The 16,302-nt window shown below is 56.5% G+C and overlaps 6 protein-coding genes across 6 annotated transcripts; 3 read left to right on the top strand and 3 right to left on the bottom strand.

The window, feature by feature from the left end:
- Positions 1 to 847: 847 nt before the first annotated feature.
- On the top strand, positions 848 to 3,785 carry K452DRAFT_312695 (uncharacterized protein; the record flags this gene model as incomplete). Its single annotated transcript, XM_033543574.1, has 10 exons — positions 848 to 1,048; positions 1,105 to 1,127; positions 1,182 to 1,428; positions 1,471 to 1,786; positions 1,842 to 2,007; positions 2,059 to 2,476; positions 2,577 to 2,801; positions 2,868 to 3,087; positions 3,137 to 3,336; positions 3,363 to 3,785. The coding sequence occupies 10 exons, from the start codon at positions 848 to 850 to the stop codon at positions 3,783 to 3,785; spliced, it is 2,439 nt and encodes an 812-aa protein (XP_033392714.1).
- A 453-nt stretch (positions 3,786 to 4,238) lies between these two features.
- On the top strand, positions 4,239 to 6,182 carry K452DRAFT_362154 (uncharacterized protein). Its single transcript, XM_033546480.1, has 5 exons — positions 4,239 to 4,299; positions 4,352 to 4,396; positions 4,454 to 4,892; positions 4,959 to 5,422; positions 5,485 to 6,182. The coding sequence occupies exons 1-5, from the start codon at positions 4,287 to 4,289 to the stop codon at positions 5,949 to 5,951; spliced, it is 1,428 nt and encodes a 475-aa protein (XP_033392713.1). The 5' UTR covers positions 4,239 to 4,286; the 3' UTR covers positions 5,952 to 6,182.
- Positions 6,183 to 6,704: 522 nt separating this feature from the next.
- On the bottom strand, positions 6,705 to 8,677 carry K452DRAFT_258268 (uncharacterized protein). Its single transcript, XM_033538464.1, has 2 exons — positions 7,852 to 8,677; positions 6,705 to 7,792 (listed from the first exon to the last, which is right to left on the bottom strand). Exons 1-2 carry the CDS (start codon positions 8,662 to 8,664, stop codon positions 6,896 to 6,898), a joined length of 1,710 nt encoding a protein of 569 aa, XP_033392712.1. The 5' UTR covers positions 8,665 to 8,677; the 3' UTR covers positions 6,705 to 6,895.
- Positions 8,678 to 8,836: 159 nt separating this feature from the next.
- K452DRAFT_114682 (uncharacterized protein) lies at positions 8,837 to 10,001 on the bottom strand. Its single transcript, XM_033535070.1, has one exon. The coding sequence runs from the start codon at positions 9,676 to 9,678 to the stop codon at positions 8,956 to 8,958; it is 723 nt and encodes a 240-aa protein (XP_033392711.1). The 5' UTR covers positions 9,679 to 10,001; the 3' UTR covers positions 8,837 to 8,955.
- Positions 10,002 to 10,898, bottom strand: K452DRAFT_114681 (uncharacterized protein). Its single transcript, XM_033535069.1, has one exon. It carries the CDS (start codon positions 10,788 to 10,790, stop codon positions 10,326 to 10,328), a length of 465 nt encoding a protein of 154 aa, XP_033392710.1. The 5' UTR covers positions 10,791 to 10,898; the 3' UTR covers positions 10,002 to 10,325.
- Positions 10,899 to 11,824: 926 nt separating this feature from the next.
- Positions 11,825 to 13,446, top strand: K452DRAFT_114658 (uncharacterized protein). Its single transcript, XM_033535068.1, has one exon. It carries the CDS (start codon positions 12,273 to 12,275, stop codon positions 13,167 to 13,169), a length of 897 nt encoding a protein of 298 aa, XP_033392709.1. The 5' UTR covers positions 11,825 to 12,272; the 3' UTR covers positions 13,170 to 13,446.
- The last annotated feature ends 2,856 nt before the right edge of the window (positions 13,447 to 16,302 follow it).

The raw sequence follows: 16,302 nt of genomic DNA, 5'->3' as shown, positions 1-16,302 counted from the left end.
CTGCTGCTGGGCCTCCTTTTGAGTTGCCGAGAGCCGTTGTGTGTGCGGCTCTGCGGAACTTTTATGAGTGATCATCAATCTACTACGTAGGCGTTTACGAGATGTCTTGATGGACACGTAGCCCCCTATATAGTACCTAATGAGGCCCGGTCAAATTAACTCCAGCCAATTTGTGACTATCTGCGCCAAAGCGCACGGCTTCAGAATTAGCCGAGTAGATCGTTTCATGACCATGTCATATCAATTTTTGTCCAACCTATTGATATCCGGCATAGCTGAGTGTTTAGGTGGCTCCGCAGCTCTACTGCGTACGCTGAAGGCTGGCACAAAGACGACAAACTTTGTTAACATTGCAGACTATTACTGCTTCTAAGCCCAACTGGCTGACGAGATTTTTCCTGGTAGCTTCTTGGTTCAACCTCCTCATTCTACAATTCAGTCAACATTTCTTATTGTCAGTCGAATTCATTGGCTTCTAGCTCGGGTGGTTTACTTTTAAAATTCCATCAACACCATTGTGCCCATTCTCAAGATGGCATTATTACTCCTAATAAATCGATCTCAGCCATGGACTCAGACCGGACTTGAGCTAAGCGTGTGGCACTGGATCCGGTTAATCAAGGATTGTTTGCGCCCTTGAGTACTGGTGCTGTTGCCTCAAGCTGTCTGCCTACCTAGGTTTGGAAGGCACCGCACCCTTGCCCCGACGTCAGCCCGCGATGCGCCTTCCACTTTCAACTTTCACTCTTCCCGCTCAACCCTCACTTTTTCGCCTTTTCACCTTTTCGCCTTTTCTTTCAATTCGCTTTAACTACGGGGTGGTCGACATCTCGGCGTCACCTGCAGTATGTCGAGTGCTACAGCCATGAGACTTCGCCCCAGAAGTGGTGCTCCGCCAGAGCTCCCAGCTACAGCGACAAGAGCCACGAGAACAGCGAGCGTAGCAGCAAAGAACAAAACAGCCGAGAAAGCCTCAGCGGCGAAAGAGCTGCAACCTATCGAGTTGGACCAAAGCACCGATATTGCTCAGACATTGATTCACAGCTCCGTTAGTAAAACCTCTCACCCACTGACAGCAATTGTTGTGACTAACGTCCATTCTAGATCAGCAATGTGTTGTTCTGCAGGTATGCAAGTTCGCTCCTCAGCGTTTTTAGGCCGCTCTGTTCACCCAACCGCAGAGAGATCTTCGCAGAAAGTTGCTATGAGCATCAGCAATACAATCGCGACGACCCGCAGTGGACTTATGACGACTACATAGCTGGCCACGATCCCACCAATTCGAGTGGACTACAGAGGGGGGCAGTTATGTGTATCTTGAAGCGCGGCCGTAACAAGACGGTGAACAAACTCATGGACTGGCTAGTATGGACACCATCAGTTGCCACTTCAGTCGCTGATATTGTTATTTCCCTCGGCGGAAGAGCGGTTGATCTCAGCGCCCAGTTCAGTGGCTGACATGAATGACAGGAAAAGGGCGCCTTTGATGCTCTTAAACACAGATACCTTCGTGCGGTGCAAATACAGATCTACGAGGACCCAGACAAAGCCTACGAAGTCATCGAGACATACACATTCACCGTCAAGTACGTTGATTTGCCAGAGTACGGCGGGAAAGCAGTTGCCGGACTGCAGTTCGAAAGCCCAGGTGGTCAAGTAGAGGAACCGCTGGAACAGACGGGCAGCTTGGCCAGCCAAATCTTGACAACAAGAAGAGCAAAACACAATCTTGAGAAATTTATTCGACTGTTGTCACGTTTCTGTGGAACTTTGCCGCACTTACCAGGTTCAGAAACAAACCCAAGCATAAACGTTGACCACTGTACTAACACTGGTCGTAGAACAACGCAGATTGCGTATGTACTTGTTTTACACCGATGACACTCCTGACGATTATCATCCTCCTGGTTTCGTCAAAGGCCAAGGTCCTAACATATGGTTTCCGGAGGGTGATGGGTGGGAGAGACACACCCATAAACTCCACGAGGCTGACCTCGGACACCACAAGTGAGAACTTCTTGTACTATTTGATATATCGAAGCTAAAGGTTACTCATAGTATCAACCTCACGATTTCTTATATTGATCGACGTGAAGGCGTCAGAGAGGAGATTCCGAGCGACCTTCCATATGTTCGCGGGACCACAAGAGGTGGAGAAATCGATGAAGACATGGTTGACTCGAGTTCTACCACGAAACAACTATCGCAAGATCCAAAAATCACGGTTCCGGAGCAAGCTAGCAAAACTGTTGTGCCTTCTACGCCCCCAGTGTCAACCCAAGTCTACAACCAGGAAATGGATGTTGATCTAGACGAGATATCTGATAGTTTTGATGCAGCCCAGGCTCGTTCAAGGGACCTTCCCCACGACCGGGACCCCGAGGATATTGATGGAAGGCAGATCGCAATCAACAATTCTAATCGTGGAGCGGATAACGAAGAAAGTCAACAAAGTTTGATTATTCTTCGCAGCATGGTAAGTCAACAAGAGTTCCGGTTCAACCTATATTATTCAACCTATATTAACAAGCGGGCCCATATTCGTCTTCATAAACATTGCTAATACATTGCTGTAGCCACAAAACTCTCCTCCATCTCAAGAGCTTGTTGAAACACAGCCTGAAGATTCCGCGGTCTTTGATCGGGATTCGCCAGCCCCAGATGGCAGAAACCAGCTTTCGCAAATGAAGGTCGAAGAGCTCAACCGCAAAAAGCGTTCGGACTTCCAAACATCAGTCACACGTCATCACTTTAGCTCTCAAAGTCAAGATGATATTATCAGCTGTCAATGTGGATGCAACGTAGAGGACGACGACAAAATGGCAAGTACTTTCTATGAAATACATGGCTAATACTAACCGTCTCAGATCCATTGCGGATATTGCAACACCTGGCAACATCTCCATTGCTACGGCTACCTTTCATCTGGCAACGTTGCCGAGCCTTACGCTTGCTACAGGTGTATTCTGGAAGAAAAGGAGCCTGAAAAGATTCCGAAACTCCAGAGACTGGCGATGTTGCGCAGAGGAATCCACGTGTTGCAGATGAATGGATATAGGAAAGATGAAGAGTTTCGAAAAGAACTAGGTAAAAACGCTTGCGTTCAGCCACATACACAATGCTGACAGCCTCTCAGGGTGTGATATTCAGACTGCTTCTGGACTTGTCAAATGCCTGAAGGCGGAAGGGTTTCTGCTCGCGCTCCCTGGCTACAAACGCAAAGGCTTCAGTCAGAACTTTCCGGGGAAACGACCATTTCAGATCGTTGATCAGAAGAGCAAGGTTTCAGAAATGAGAGCCAAGTACTTCGATCCGTTGCTTCATATTCGTCATCACGTAGGTTTTCAACCATATTTCATTAGTACAGGAAAGCTCACAGTTTACTGCAGTTTGTTCTGCCCAAGCATTCTATTCCTTCAGTCCCAGAGGACACTAGTATACAACTTCCACCACCTCCTCACACGCAAGCGTCTCACGTTCAACCAGAATCCAGAAGATACACGCGGCTCAGTCTTCCACACAGACCTAATACAGATTACGGAATCGACATGTTTTCGCCCACCCCTGGGCAAGGTAGCATGCAGCGGGCACGGACAATGACCACGACTGATTACACGCCACAGTCAGAGGAGGGTGTGAGCTTAGCAACGCCGAGCCGAAAGCGTCGAAATTGGCCGGAGCTTGTGGGTACAAGGGTTACTCCACCGCGTGCAGCGAAGAAGCGAAAGCTATTCGACATGAGCGAGGTCTCTCTTGACGGAACGTTCCCTGAATCCATCTCCTAGAAAGAAGCCAATTCGTCAACATACTGCACGAGGCGGGACGTACGGCGAAATCTTTTTGACCCGGCATTTAAGAAGTTTGCACCACTTGGTCGCTGTGAACATGGTTTGAAGTTCTCTGAATTTTGCACTGATTACTCTTTGCTTTAGAATCTACAAGATTCGTCCATGTTTGCGTTGTCAAAAAGTTGCTGCATTTCCGAAAGGTACCAACATCAGACTTCTAGATGGTATTTTAATCGCGTTCCTCTTAGATTATCCAATAGACAGAGCATGCATAAATCTATATTCTACTTCAATAGTTCAAACCTCTACGTTGATGATTACTCCATAGAGACTAGCGACGCGTCACTGACACTGCCACAGCTTCAGCCACAATGACCTAATATCTTGGCACTCACCAAGCCGGTCGAAGGTTCTTCCGCCTCGGACGGCCTGCCAGTTCTGCATTGCATACAAGCCAGCTCCAGCTACTACACGCAATCCCACACCCTTGCCGGCAAGATGTTGTGCGCAAGTAAGTTGCCTGTGCCATTACTCCACAAATCAACATTCTGACACAAACTCAGTCTCCGGCGAAGCACCCCAAGTCCCTGTCGCGTCGCGCAAGAGTGGTACGTACAAATTCCCAAGCTCACTGCATGCGCGCGCCGTAGCTAATTGAGCATCAGGCAATGTCTTTGAGCGACGCCTGATCGAGGCATACATCTCCGAGCACGGCACGGACCCCGTTAACGGCGAAGAGCTCACCGTCGACGACCTCCTCGAGCTGAAGCAACCGCGCGTCGTCCGCCCGCGCCCTCCCACCCTCACCTCCATTCCGTCTCTCCTTGCGGCCTTCCAGAACGAATGGGACGCCGTCGCCCTCGAAACTTATACGCTGAAGCAGCACCTTGCGCAGACCCGGCAGGAGCTCAGCACAGCTCTCTACCAGCACGATGCCGCGGTGAGGGTCATTGCGCGGTTAACGCGTGAGAGGGACGAGGCTCGTGACGCCTTGTCGAAGGTGACTGTCAGCGCCGGTGGCGCGGCGGGCGGAGATGCCATGCAGGTCGACACGCAGGCGCTGCCGGAAGCGATTGCGGCCAAGATTGACGCTCGACACGCAGAGTGAGTAGTAGTAGTGTTACCACGGCGCGAAAGCGCGACTAGAGGACTGTGCTAATGTTCCGGCAGACTTTCGAGCACGCGCAGGAAGCGCCAGGTGCCAGAGGACTGGGCCACGGCTGACGCGATCCAATCCTATGACTCCACGAGCTCGACCGAGCCCTTGTACCCCGGTGCGAAGAGCCTGGCGCTGGACAAGAGCGGCGACCTCGCGCTCTTCGGAGGCTCGGACGGCGTCGCTGGCGTGTACTCGATATCGCAGAAGCAGGCGGTGCAGGCGCTCAAGGCCGGTGGAAGCATTACCGCTGGAGCGTGGTACGAGGACCGGCCCGTTGTCGCCACGTCGACCGGCGCCGTTAAGGTGTTTGAGAACGGCGCGGAGGTCGCGCAGATTGGCTCGCACGCTGGCGCCGTTACCTCTCTTGCCCTTCACCCTACCGGAGACATTCTTGCTTCCACTGGCGTGGATAAGAGCTATCAGCTCTACGATCTCACGAGCAACAAGCTGCTCACTCAGGTCTTCACTGACGCTGGTATGTTCTTGCTATGAATTCCCTCCTTTCTAGTTTGAACAGGCATTCTAACGCTTCCCCAGAACTTCTCTGCAGCAGCTTCCACCCCGACGGGCACCTCTTTGCTGCCGGAGGCAAAGACGGCACGATCAAAGTCTTCGACGTCAAGAGCGGGGACAACATGGCCAACTTCGAAGCGGGCGGGCCGCTGCAAGCGCTGTCGTTCTCGGAGAATGGGACGTGGCTAGCAGCGGTGGTGCAAGGGCAGACGAGCGTGGCCATCTGGGACCTGCGCAAGGCGGCGGCCATCAAGACGCTGGACGTGGGCAGCGCCATCGACAGCGTGCACTGGGACTACACGGGCCAGTTCCTCGCCGTGGCCGGCCCCGGCTGCGTCGCGGTCCAGCACTACTCCAAGGCCGCAAAGGCTTGGTCCGAGCCTTTCCGCAAGGCTGTCCCGGCTGCAGCGGTGCAGTGGGGCGAGCGCGCGCAGAGCTTGGTCGCGCTGACGGCGGAAGGTGCGCTCAATGTGCTGGGCGCTGCTGCGTAGAGGTAGAGACTGTCTGTCCGGTGGCTGGTCTTTTGTGTGGGGTAATGGGTTGGCCGGTTCGTTGGTAGGGCAGGGTGCGATATGCGGGTAGTTAGGATGCATGGCCCTTGGTCAAGGAGCAAAATAAAACAAAACACAGACAATGCCAGACCAGATCAGACCGGACCAGCTTGATGGTTGTAAAAAGCCCCCTCCTTTTCCTTCCTTTTCCTTCCTTCCTTCCCTACATACATACCCACCTAACGTTCTCGACACACACACACACACACACACACACACACCATGCACATCCAACCTGATCCAGCCCAGCCCACGCGCAACCACCCTGCACCAGCACCTGCAGACGTCCAGACCCGTACGGCCTGGGTACCTACCTACCTACCTACCTAGGTACTGATTTCGCGAGCGAGCGAGCGAGCGTGCGTGCGTGCGTGCTTGTCTGTGTGCTCAACTGGTACTATGGCGGCGTAGCGAAACGTAGCGTACCTACCATACCTATCGTTCTCTATCCCCCACATAGGTAGGAAATTCCTCGCCTCCTGGTCTTCGTCGTCGTCTTCGTCGAGTACAGTACAATACAGCGCCGGCGGGCTTGACGGGAGCGGGCTGCGGTGGTGGAGGAATGAAGAAGTCATGAGAGACAGACACGCACAAGGACACAAGTAAGCAGGACCCACCCACCTACTCAGACAGCAGCATACTCAGCACGGCACAAGCAAGCAAGGAAGCAGGCAGGCATTCAAGACACCAAAGCAGCAGAAATCGACGTTTTTTCCCTTCTTCTTCCTTCTTGCTCCTACCCCTGCCCCTACCCCTACAGTTCTTATCTATGCATGTATGTATGTATAAAGCTTCTTGAAACCCTCTTGTACGTATGTAGGTACGCACAACCACCACCACCAACAACAGCACCTCCCACACCCCCAACCTCCAATTACGTTCACCTACCGCTTCTCCTCCAACGCCCGCCTCATCTCATTCTTAATCCGCGTCACCGTCCCCGACCCATTATACACCATAGTGGTATAAATCATAGCGACGCTCGCCCCCGCATTCAGCAGCTGCAGCGCCTGCTGCCCCGTCGCCACACCGCCGGTAGCCCAAATCTCCTTGTGCGGGTGGTCGAACGGGTTGGTGGCAGCAGCAGCAGCAGCCGCAGGCGCCGCAGCATCCGCCACCGCCACCTCCAGCGGCGACGTCGGCTCGTGCGCCTCCTCGATGAAGGTCGCGCGCGACGCCGGCGCCGAGTGGGGTACCGGGCCGGCGACCGTGACCGTCGAGGGCTCCTCGGGCTCGGCAGCGGGGGCCTGCTCGATAGCCTTGGGCTGCTCCTCTTCGACTGGCACCTTCTCAATCGGGCCCTGGTCCAGCGCGTGCCTGTACTTGGCGACGAGCGAGAGCGTGCGGTCGAACATTTGTGGGCCAGAGTACCCGCCCTGCTCCAGCATCGTGTGCTGCTCCTTGCCCGACAGCAGGTAGCCCTTGGGGAGGGCCTCGGGGCGCTGCTTGGTCGTGTTGCCGACGATGATGCCGTCGATGCCGCTGTCCCAGACGGCTTCGCAGATGCCCGAAACTTGCTCGTCCGAGTCCTCGTCAGGGCTGACCTTGACCATGACGGCGGGCTTGGTCTTGCGGTCGACGGCCTTGGCGGAGCCGACGACGCCGCTGAGGATGCGCGTCAAGGGCTCGTGGCGCTGAAGGGTGCGCAGACCGGGCGTGTTGGGCGAGGAAACGTTCACGACGATGACGTCGGCGTAGCGGGCGAGGCGGTCGACGCAGTAGACGTAGTCGTTCTTGACGGCCTCGATGTCACCCTCAGGCGTGTTCTTGTTCTTCGCGACCTAGAAAAATAGCGCGTGAGATAGTGCCATACGTGGTCTGATGGGTAGTCTAGACATACCTGCACACACATGATCTTGCCGGGCGTCAGACTTCCCGGAGGCACGCCAGCCAGGCCGTCGAGAACTGCCTGCTCGCCCTCGGTATCAATGCCAAAGCCAATCTGGTAGGCAAACTCCCTGACGCGCTGGCGCAGCCTCTGGGCCACATTGTCGGCACCCTCCGAGTTGAGTCCGTAGCGGTTGATCAGGGCCTGCTGGCTGGGGACGCGGAAGCAGCGAGGCTGGGCATTGCCTTCTTGCGGCATGGGTGTGATACCGCCGACCTCAACAACAGCAGGGCCCAGGGCGAACAGCGGATCCGGGATCTCGGCATTCTTGTCCAGACCAGCAGAGATACCGATGGGGTTGTCCAACGTGTGTCCAAACACGGTGATCTGCAGGTCGCCCGCAGCATCGGGATCGCCGCGCTCCCTCTGGTGTATACCGAAGCGGTACATTGTCTCCATAGCCTTGGTGCCGACGTGGTGGGCCTCCTCAGCGTCGGGCCAGACGGTGCGGATCACACGTGGAACGAGCCATTGATGGAAGCTGGCGCGCGTATCGGAGGAGTAGAGGTAACCAGCAGTACCGACGAGGAGGAGGGTGCTGCCCCAGAAGTAGTTCTTCACCCGGGAGCCGGTAGACTTGGCCTTGCGGGTGGTCTTGTCGGCAGCTTCAGAGGCGGTCTTAGCGGCGGCTTCGGAGGTGGAGGAGGCCGTAGAGGAATGACGGGCAATCGAGGGCCATTGGCGTGCGAGCGGGAGCTGTCGCGACAGGCGAAGGCTAGGCCGGCTCAATTGCTGCCTCTGCAGGGCGGCGATGCGGGAAGCCATGGTTGGTGGTGCTGGAGTCTTCGGGGAAAGGACGTCGCGCGACCGGAAGCGTGACGTTCATGCCCGATGTTCTGCCGGTCTACCTACTGTAGGTAGGTAAGGAAACAGGCTATCACGTGGCTGATAGTGTGACTAAGCGATACACGGCTTCAAACCATCAACAACAGAAGAGAAAGGAAAGAAAACAAATAGTATAGTCTAGACTAATGGAGAGACGGACATATGGATGGACGAGTGCGTATCGCCACGCCCTCGGAAATAGTCGTGCGTTTGCCTCGGACGGTCGAAGAGTCAGCCGGCCAGACAGAAGAAAGATGCTGTACTGCTGCTGGAACGTTCAAGCTGGTCGGCATGAAGCAAGGGAAACAAACGCGTGCCTGGGTGCCTGCTTACGGACGAGCGGAACGACGAGGATGTGCCTAGGTCTAGCCCTATGGTGGCGGGGAGGCGTGTGCTCCTGACATTGCTTTTATTTCTGCTTCCCTCCTGCAGATGGTCGCTTTGGCTGTTGCGATCCATGGTCTCGCGTGGAGATGTGTGGTGCCGTGTCGCGTGGCGTGGCGCCTTCAAGTCTGGAACGGGACGGGACGGTTCGGGGCGCGACACGGGACGGGAAGTGACAGGTACGGTGCGGTACGGTGCCCTGACGGGCAGTGGGCAGGCGGGGGTTTGTTTGAGATTGGTGGGAACGGCGGAAGAGATGCGGCTGAGATTGGTGGGGTGGGGTGAGGTGGGGGAGGCGTGGCGGGGGTGGTGTGGAAATGAAATGGAGTAGGTGCGGAAGGGGTTGCGCGCACGCGGATGCGGGCGGATGGTTGTGATTATGAGGCATGAATGCGAGGGAGAGATTCGACGAATAACTGAACCGAGGACCGAGCGAAAAGGTGTAGGTACAGCTGGTCCTGTAGGTGTGGTGTGGTCGGTGCAGTGCAGAGCACCGCATGGCAGCGCATGGCATGGCATGGCGGCGGGAGGCGACACCGTACCTGCTTCTGCAACTTCTGCGCGCGCCATGGAAGGGCAAACGGCCACATCATCCGCCTACACCGTCTGGCTACACCCGATTGCCAGCGCACCCGGAGCACCACATTGAAGCCCAGAAGTAGCCGAAAGCAGGGAAAAGAAAGAAAATGGCGCCAATCACGGTTGAAGCCTGTCCAACAGTCAGGTCGGACCTGAAACTTTGGTGACCTACCTGCCTGGTACTTGCCTGGTACCTACCTACTGCCTATTTGCCTTTCTCCAACGGCGCCAAACAGCGGGAATCCCTGTTCACAGAGCGCCATCAACGGTGCGAGCCGTATCGACGATCGCCAACGCCATTAGAGCTGTGTGCGGAAAGGCGGACAATTTCCACACTGCCTACTTGGACAAGGGTAGCAACGGAAGAGAGTGCCTGATAACAGCATGCGTCGGCCCGGCCTAGAAGGCTCGATGGGTTCTACGAGCTCGCGGGTGCGTGGCCATTGGTCATAACAAGGGACTGGCACAGTGATCGCATGTATGTATGCGGAGGGTCCGTTGGAGCATGCATGTCCCGTCCATCTCATCTCGTTTCGCTCGACACCGGGACTGTTGATGAGGTATTTCGGATGTAGTCGTTGAATGTACCGACATACGTACGTAGTAGGTACATCGGTCTGGACGGACGGCCGTTGGCGCTAGGGACTGCGGTTGGCGTGGCGCGGCGCGTCGCGGCGTGGCGACGCATGTGCAAGCGCAAGTGACCTCAAAAGCGAGTTTTTTTTTTTTTTTTTTTTCTCTTCCTTCAAAGGGCCGGCTGGTGGGGAGCGGTCTGTGCTAGTGCATGTGGCTGATAGACAGACAGGGTCTTCCGCACCTCGGCCGGACGAGGATTGCCAAATGACGTGCCTCAGCTGTCCTGAATGGCGTCGCAGGTGCACGCCTACATATGACTTGACCCTAGATGCATGCATTGCATGCATGCAGACAGACATGCAATTAGTTGCCGGTCGAGAAGCAAGACGCCCGCAGTCAGCGATTAGCAATAAGAACCAACGCGGGAGAAGCCGACGGCCGGCCGCCACCGGCTTCAAAAGCAACTCTGGCGGAAGTGTTTCGTCTTTGCCGGCGCTGCTAACGGCGGCGCTTGTGCTTGGGCGCATGCTAGCTAGCTGGTGAGGCTATGCGGTGCAACATCGAAAGCGCTTGGCGGTGGAGGCGGGGCGGAGACGACGTCGATGACGGACGGACGGGGAGGATCTGATGAGACGGAGACGGAGGCGGGAGACGGGAAGACGGGCTGCCTGAACATCCTCCAGCATGGATGTATTTGTCAAGGCCAGGGAAGAGAGAGGGAGAAGAGATGAGATAGCTCTTGAATGGAATTGGCCGCAACCCCATACGTGCAGCGCCATGCCCATCGTCATACCATATCTTTTTCCCCACGTGGGCACCGAGATCTCAGCATCCTGATGCCATCTCCACTGATGCGCGCAGATCATGGCGGTGACGGCGGTGGAGAAGCTCATCTGCTTTAGTGCACAAGTCCAAGGCACAATGGCAAGATAGGGGCCTGGGCATCTTCCTTCCCGTCCGACACGGGCGGACGTGCGTGCATGCGGCGGGCAAGGCAAGCATGTTTGTTTAGGTGTCGGCGTGTGAGCGATGAGGTCCAAAGAAGCTATGAAACAAAACCGGGTCCGGCGTGTGAGTGATTGGCGAGCAGAGTAGGCTCAGAGACATGTCCAGCACACAATCAATCAAGCAGCGGATCTGTCCATCAGCTCAATCTATTTGACGTTGTCCCCAAAATCAAACACACGGTCCTCTCGTAGCATGGCACCACCCCGCGCTCGCTTGGTCCCTCGGCGGCTGACGGGCCTCTCGGGCAAGCCATTGACAGTCCAGCCAGCCCGCAAGCAATAGTGCCACCCCTATCGTTCGCCCTTTTGCAGTAGTCTCTGGTGTTAGCCCGGGATTTGGGAGGATGGCAGAGGTGGCCTTGGGGCCTTGGGGTTTGACGACTGCCTGGACACGGTGGATCACGGATCACAACGAACGCATGAACCGTTTCCCGCCGGCGTGGGTAGATGAAACCGGCGCCATGATCGTCAGGCAAGGGACAGGCGTAACGTGGGACAAGGGCGCAGGCAATAGCAGGGCGGCGATCTCGCGGCAGGGATGTCAATTCAGCGCTGCCTATTGCCCCTGAGAATTTCATCCGGCGGCGCGGCGAAGCTCGTGTGCCGGCGCAGATCAGTCGCCCGCGCAATCAGCCGTCATGGCATAGCTTCGCCTTTGCTTCCCGACGCACCCCCATCGCCGGGACTCTCAACTGCGCCCTCTCCGTCAATCATTGACCGGCGAGACATATCCAGGCAGCATGCGCGCCTGTCCTTCCTGATCGTCTCCACTCCTGCGCCGCGTGTCACTGTTCCAGAAGACGCGCCCGCTGCCCTTCCACCCTTCCCCCGCGCGCTCAATCCTCTTGGAGAGCCTGCATGCGAAAATGTTTAGGTAGTGCTGCGTCAAGCCCGACCTCCTGCCCGTCCATGGATGCTGAAACCCGCGCCAGAGTCTAAATTGCCTGCCTTTCCTCCTCCGTCCGCCGCTTTCCTCTCTTTCCGACGACGCTCGCTTTCGCCATGGCTCCCTCCAAGTTTTCCTTCCACCTCCACCACCGCCGCCACCGCGCCGACAAGGACAAGGAGCCCGAGAGACTCGCGACCCCGGCCTACTCCGTCCGATCCGACGATGTCTCCTCACAACCCTCCAAGGCAGAGAGGCTCCTGGGCACCGGTCTGCCTGGGCGCCACACTGGATCTGCCGCTTCAGTAGCAGTGGGAAACCCGTACCTGTCTGCCCCGCACGCCTTGTTGGACACCAAGCAAACCTATATGAGCAGTCTCTCGCTGCCTGAGAGACGCAAGGGATCGGCGACCTCCGCCGACGACCTCGTACCACCGCGTTGGCAGTCGCACACCCTCTACCATCGCCCGTCCTCGAACGTCCTGGGGCCCAGCGCTGGAGCCGACGAAGCTGACGGCGATGGCCGTTCTGGTTCCGTTAGCAGCACAGGCTACAGCAAGACACTGCATTCGCAAAAGTCGTCTACCACCCTGCAGTCCCACTACGATCCTAGAAGGCCACCGTTGCCGGTATCACAGCAGACGTCGGCATCCGCCATGCGGGACGGCGGTCTGCGTAGGGGTCACACGCCCCTACATCAGAGCACGACGAGCGTCGATCAAATCAGCACGCACAGTTCCACATACGAAGAGTACGACAACGAATCTGGAAAGTCAAGCCGAAAGAAGAAGCCAGCGCGGCTAGACTTGTCCAAGCTCTTCCCAAAAGCACCAAAGGCAAAGTATGACAACGTCCTGCTTTCCCCATCCTTGTTCGTTAGCTTACCTGCTCCCCTTTTAGCTCCTCGCAGCATTATCCCCAATCACTATCCCCCGATGAACACTCGGAGCGGAGGGCGCCGTCTTTTAGCAGCACCAAAACTGGGGATACCTTCCGCGATAATCGCTCTGTAGCGTCTTCCCAAAAGGACAAGTCCCAGCCCGAAAACTACGACAACGCAAAAGTTAACATTCGACGACCGCCTGCCGGAATTCAGCACTGGTTCGAAGGTCTGAGTGACGACAGTGATGAAGCGGAGGAGGAACGAGAACCACCAAGAGGAGCTGAGAGGGATTGGGCGAGAGCAAAGGAAGTGTTTGCGCAGCGGAGAGAGCCCGAAACCTACGGTCATGAACGACAACCGTCGAATGCAGGCAGAAAATCATCTGAGCAGCCAATACCGGCAAATGCCTGGCCGCTACCGCCTCCACCACATGTGGATTACAACGAGAGATCGCACTTCAGCCTGACCACGCGCGCCTCTGACCAGATCTACTCTCCAAACGAGCCAGACCAGGTCCCCCCGCCCTTTAACCCGGTTAGGAATTCGAAGCAGGCAAATGCAGGCAAGAAAAACAAGATCGCTTCTGCGCACAAACACGGTGCAAGCGTTCTCTCGCTCTCTTCGTCAGAAGACGAGAGCGACAGTCCAACCTCGGATCTTCCCGAGATTCGCGATAGTCTGGCCATGTCCACGGAGACGGTCGGCGAGATCCTTATTGGCAAAGCCCAAGCGTTCGAGCTTAAGCCCCTGCAAGAGCGCCTTGCGGACCGGAAACGCATGACCAACATGTCCGATTCGAGCGTGCGGACCTCTACGACTGCCGCCACTATCGACGTGATGCTTTCCCCAACCGCGCGATCGAGCCAACTCATGTTGCCAAGGCATTCCCGGTCTGGCCGGAAACCCCGGCATTCTCGGCAGGTTTCTGCCATTCCGGAGGATGACTACGATGACGAGAATGGAGGCAGAAGCCGCGCGGGTAGCTTTGGCAATGGTTCGGACTATAATGATCACGACACCAACAGCATTAGAAGCAACAGGACATCCAAGAGCGAACCGAGGTCGCAGCTCGGCCATAAGCTCATGGCAGTCACAGAAGAGGAAGAGGTGCTGCTGGAGCTTATGCGCAGAAAGCGCGCGGCGATGGCCAAGCACAGCTACGCGGAAGGCTATCGGAGTGCCGTCAAGGCGGAGCAATATCGCTCCAACACCTCCTCGCCCCAGCCCTCTGAAAAAGAGCAAGAGAGAAAGCAGTCCAAGAAGGCCCTCTCTCCTCCTCACTCTTACCCAACGCAGTGGGAAGAGGACCCACCCACGACCACCGAAACTCTCGTCAACTCTTACTACAGACGCAATCGGCAGTCCACCGCCTCGGACGCGACGGACAACAAGTCGGACTCGGTCTCCTCGCCACCCTCTTACACCTCACACCCACAAGACGGCGCCGCGACCAATGCGACAGGCCGCAACTCTCGAAACAACACGCGTATCTCGCGCCCTCCGCAACTCTCCCCCGCCATGTTTTCCCCGCTCGACGTCTTTCCCAGCCCGCCCGACTCGCCCGCATACCCCGCTACCGCCTCGCACACGGATACGCTCCCTAGCCCCGTCACGCCCGGCCCTGGCGCCGAGGGCGACCTCGTTGGTGTCAAGGTGGCTGGTAGCTCGGTTGGCGGCGGCAGCGAGTCGAGCTTTGGTGGCAACGGCGCGGACGTCGAAGCTGTGTTCCCGCTGCCTGGACAGCATGGACAGAACGGGGTCCATGTCTCAGCTGGTAAGAAGTACCTTCACCACGCGCACCACCAGCAGCAGTACCAGCAGCACCACCAGCAAGAGCACCAATACCAGCAGAGGCAGCACCAGCAGCGGCAACAGCGCCGCGAGTCCAGCCACAGCCGCCGTCGCACCGCTTCCAGCGACGCAGGCATGGACTTCTCAGTGCCGCCGCCAGTGCCCTCTCCCTCTACCATGCCTCCGCTGCCACCTCTCCCACCCGCACCACGCTCGCCCCCTGCACCGCCACCAACCAAGGCCATCCCGCCAGTGCCGACGGTCCAGCCGCAGCACCGCGACCGCCGCAGCCACGACTCGGCGCGCGACCACCACCGCGACATCCCCTCAGCTGCGTCGGACCGTATTGACGGCGAGCACAGCCTCCCCGCGTGGGGCGAGACGGACGCCAGCGTCGTCATCGAGAAGGTGCGGCGCGCACGCAGCTCGTCGGCGCTGCTGTCGTCGCCGCCGCCACAGCAGACGACGCACATGCTGCCGCCCGGCGGCGCCCGCAGCGCGCGCACGAGCATCAGCAGCGTCAGCACCAATGCCACGGGCAACAACCACCCGGTCGCGAAGGCGCCGCGCCAGAGCCAGAGCCAGAACCGCGCCGTTAGCGCTGGCAGCCGTCGGAGCAGCGTGAGCCGCAACAGCGGGCTCGCGGCGCCTGGCATCGATGTTGCTACGCGCAGCAGTGTTAGTGAGGACGTCTTGGCTGCGTGGGGTAGTTTGGGAGGCGGCGTTTTCTAAACGAAACGAAACGAAACGCCGCTCCCGGTGCGAGTTGTTTGTTTGCTGCTTTGTAAATATTGTTGTTGTTGTTGTTGTTGTTGTTGCTATTGAAAGCACAATTGCCATTTATCCCTACCTCTCTCTCCCTACCCACCTACCTTACAACTACATGCAACTGTATCTCTTATCCTTTATATCCCCGTACTACTTACTTGTCTTGGACATCCTTTTTTCGCCATACAAAATACCTACGTCATGCGCAGACAAAACAACATTTTCTATTTCCTCTGGCATATATCTCTCTATCTCTATCTCTTAAAGCATATTTCCTATCTCTATTACTACTAGTACCTAGCTGCCTACCTACTTACTTACTATAGGCCTTTTTGCATACATCGCATCCAGCGACGGCGTTTTTTTCTTTGGCAGGGCTTTTTTTTTTTTTTTTTTGGCTTTTGGCTTTTGGCTTTTGGCTTTTGGCTTTTGGCTTATGTGGTCGGTTCGGTTTGGTTTCACTGATACGCGGCTTGGCTTGGTGTTGTTTTAAGCTTCATGTTGCGTGGTGATGGTGATGGAGACTGGGGGAACGACTGATTGCTTCTACTGCTTGCTTGGCTTATGACTGAGCTGGATGGAAGAGGGCAGTGGTGGCGGCGGCTTTTGACTGGTTTGGTTTGATGTTGGCTTTGCTTCTGCTTTGCTTCTGCTTTGCTTCTTGCTTCATGATTGCGGTTGTTGCGGTTGTTGTTGTGGAGGCG

This window comes from Aplosporella prunicola, assembly GCF_010093885.1.
Source record: "Aplosporella prunicola CBS 121167 unplaced genomic scaffold K452scaffold_35, whole genome shotgun sequence".
Classification (NCBI taxonomy): domain Eukaryota; kingdom Fungi; phylum Ascomycota; class Dothideomycetes; order Botryosphaeriales; family Aplosporellaceae; genus Aplosporella; species Aplosporella prunicola.
The sequence above is the reverse complement of the archived record's forward strand: the minus strand, read 5'-3'. Positions and strand labels throughout refer to the sequence as shown.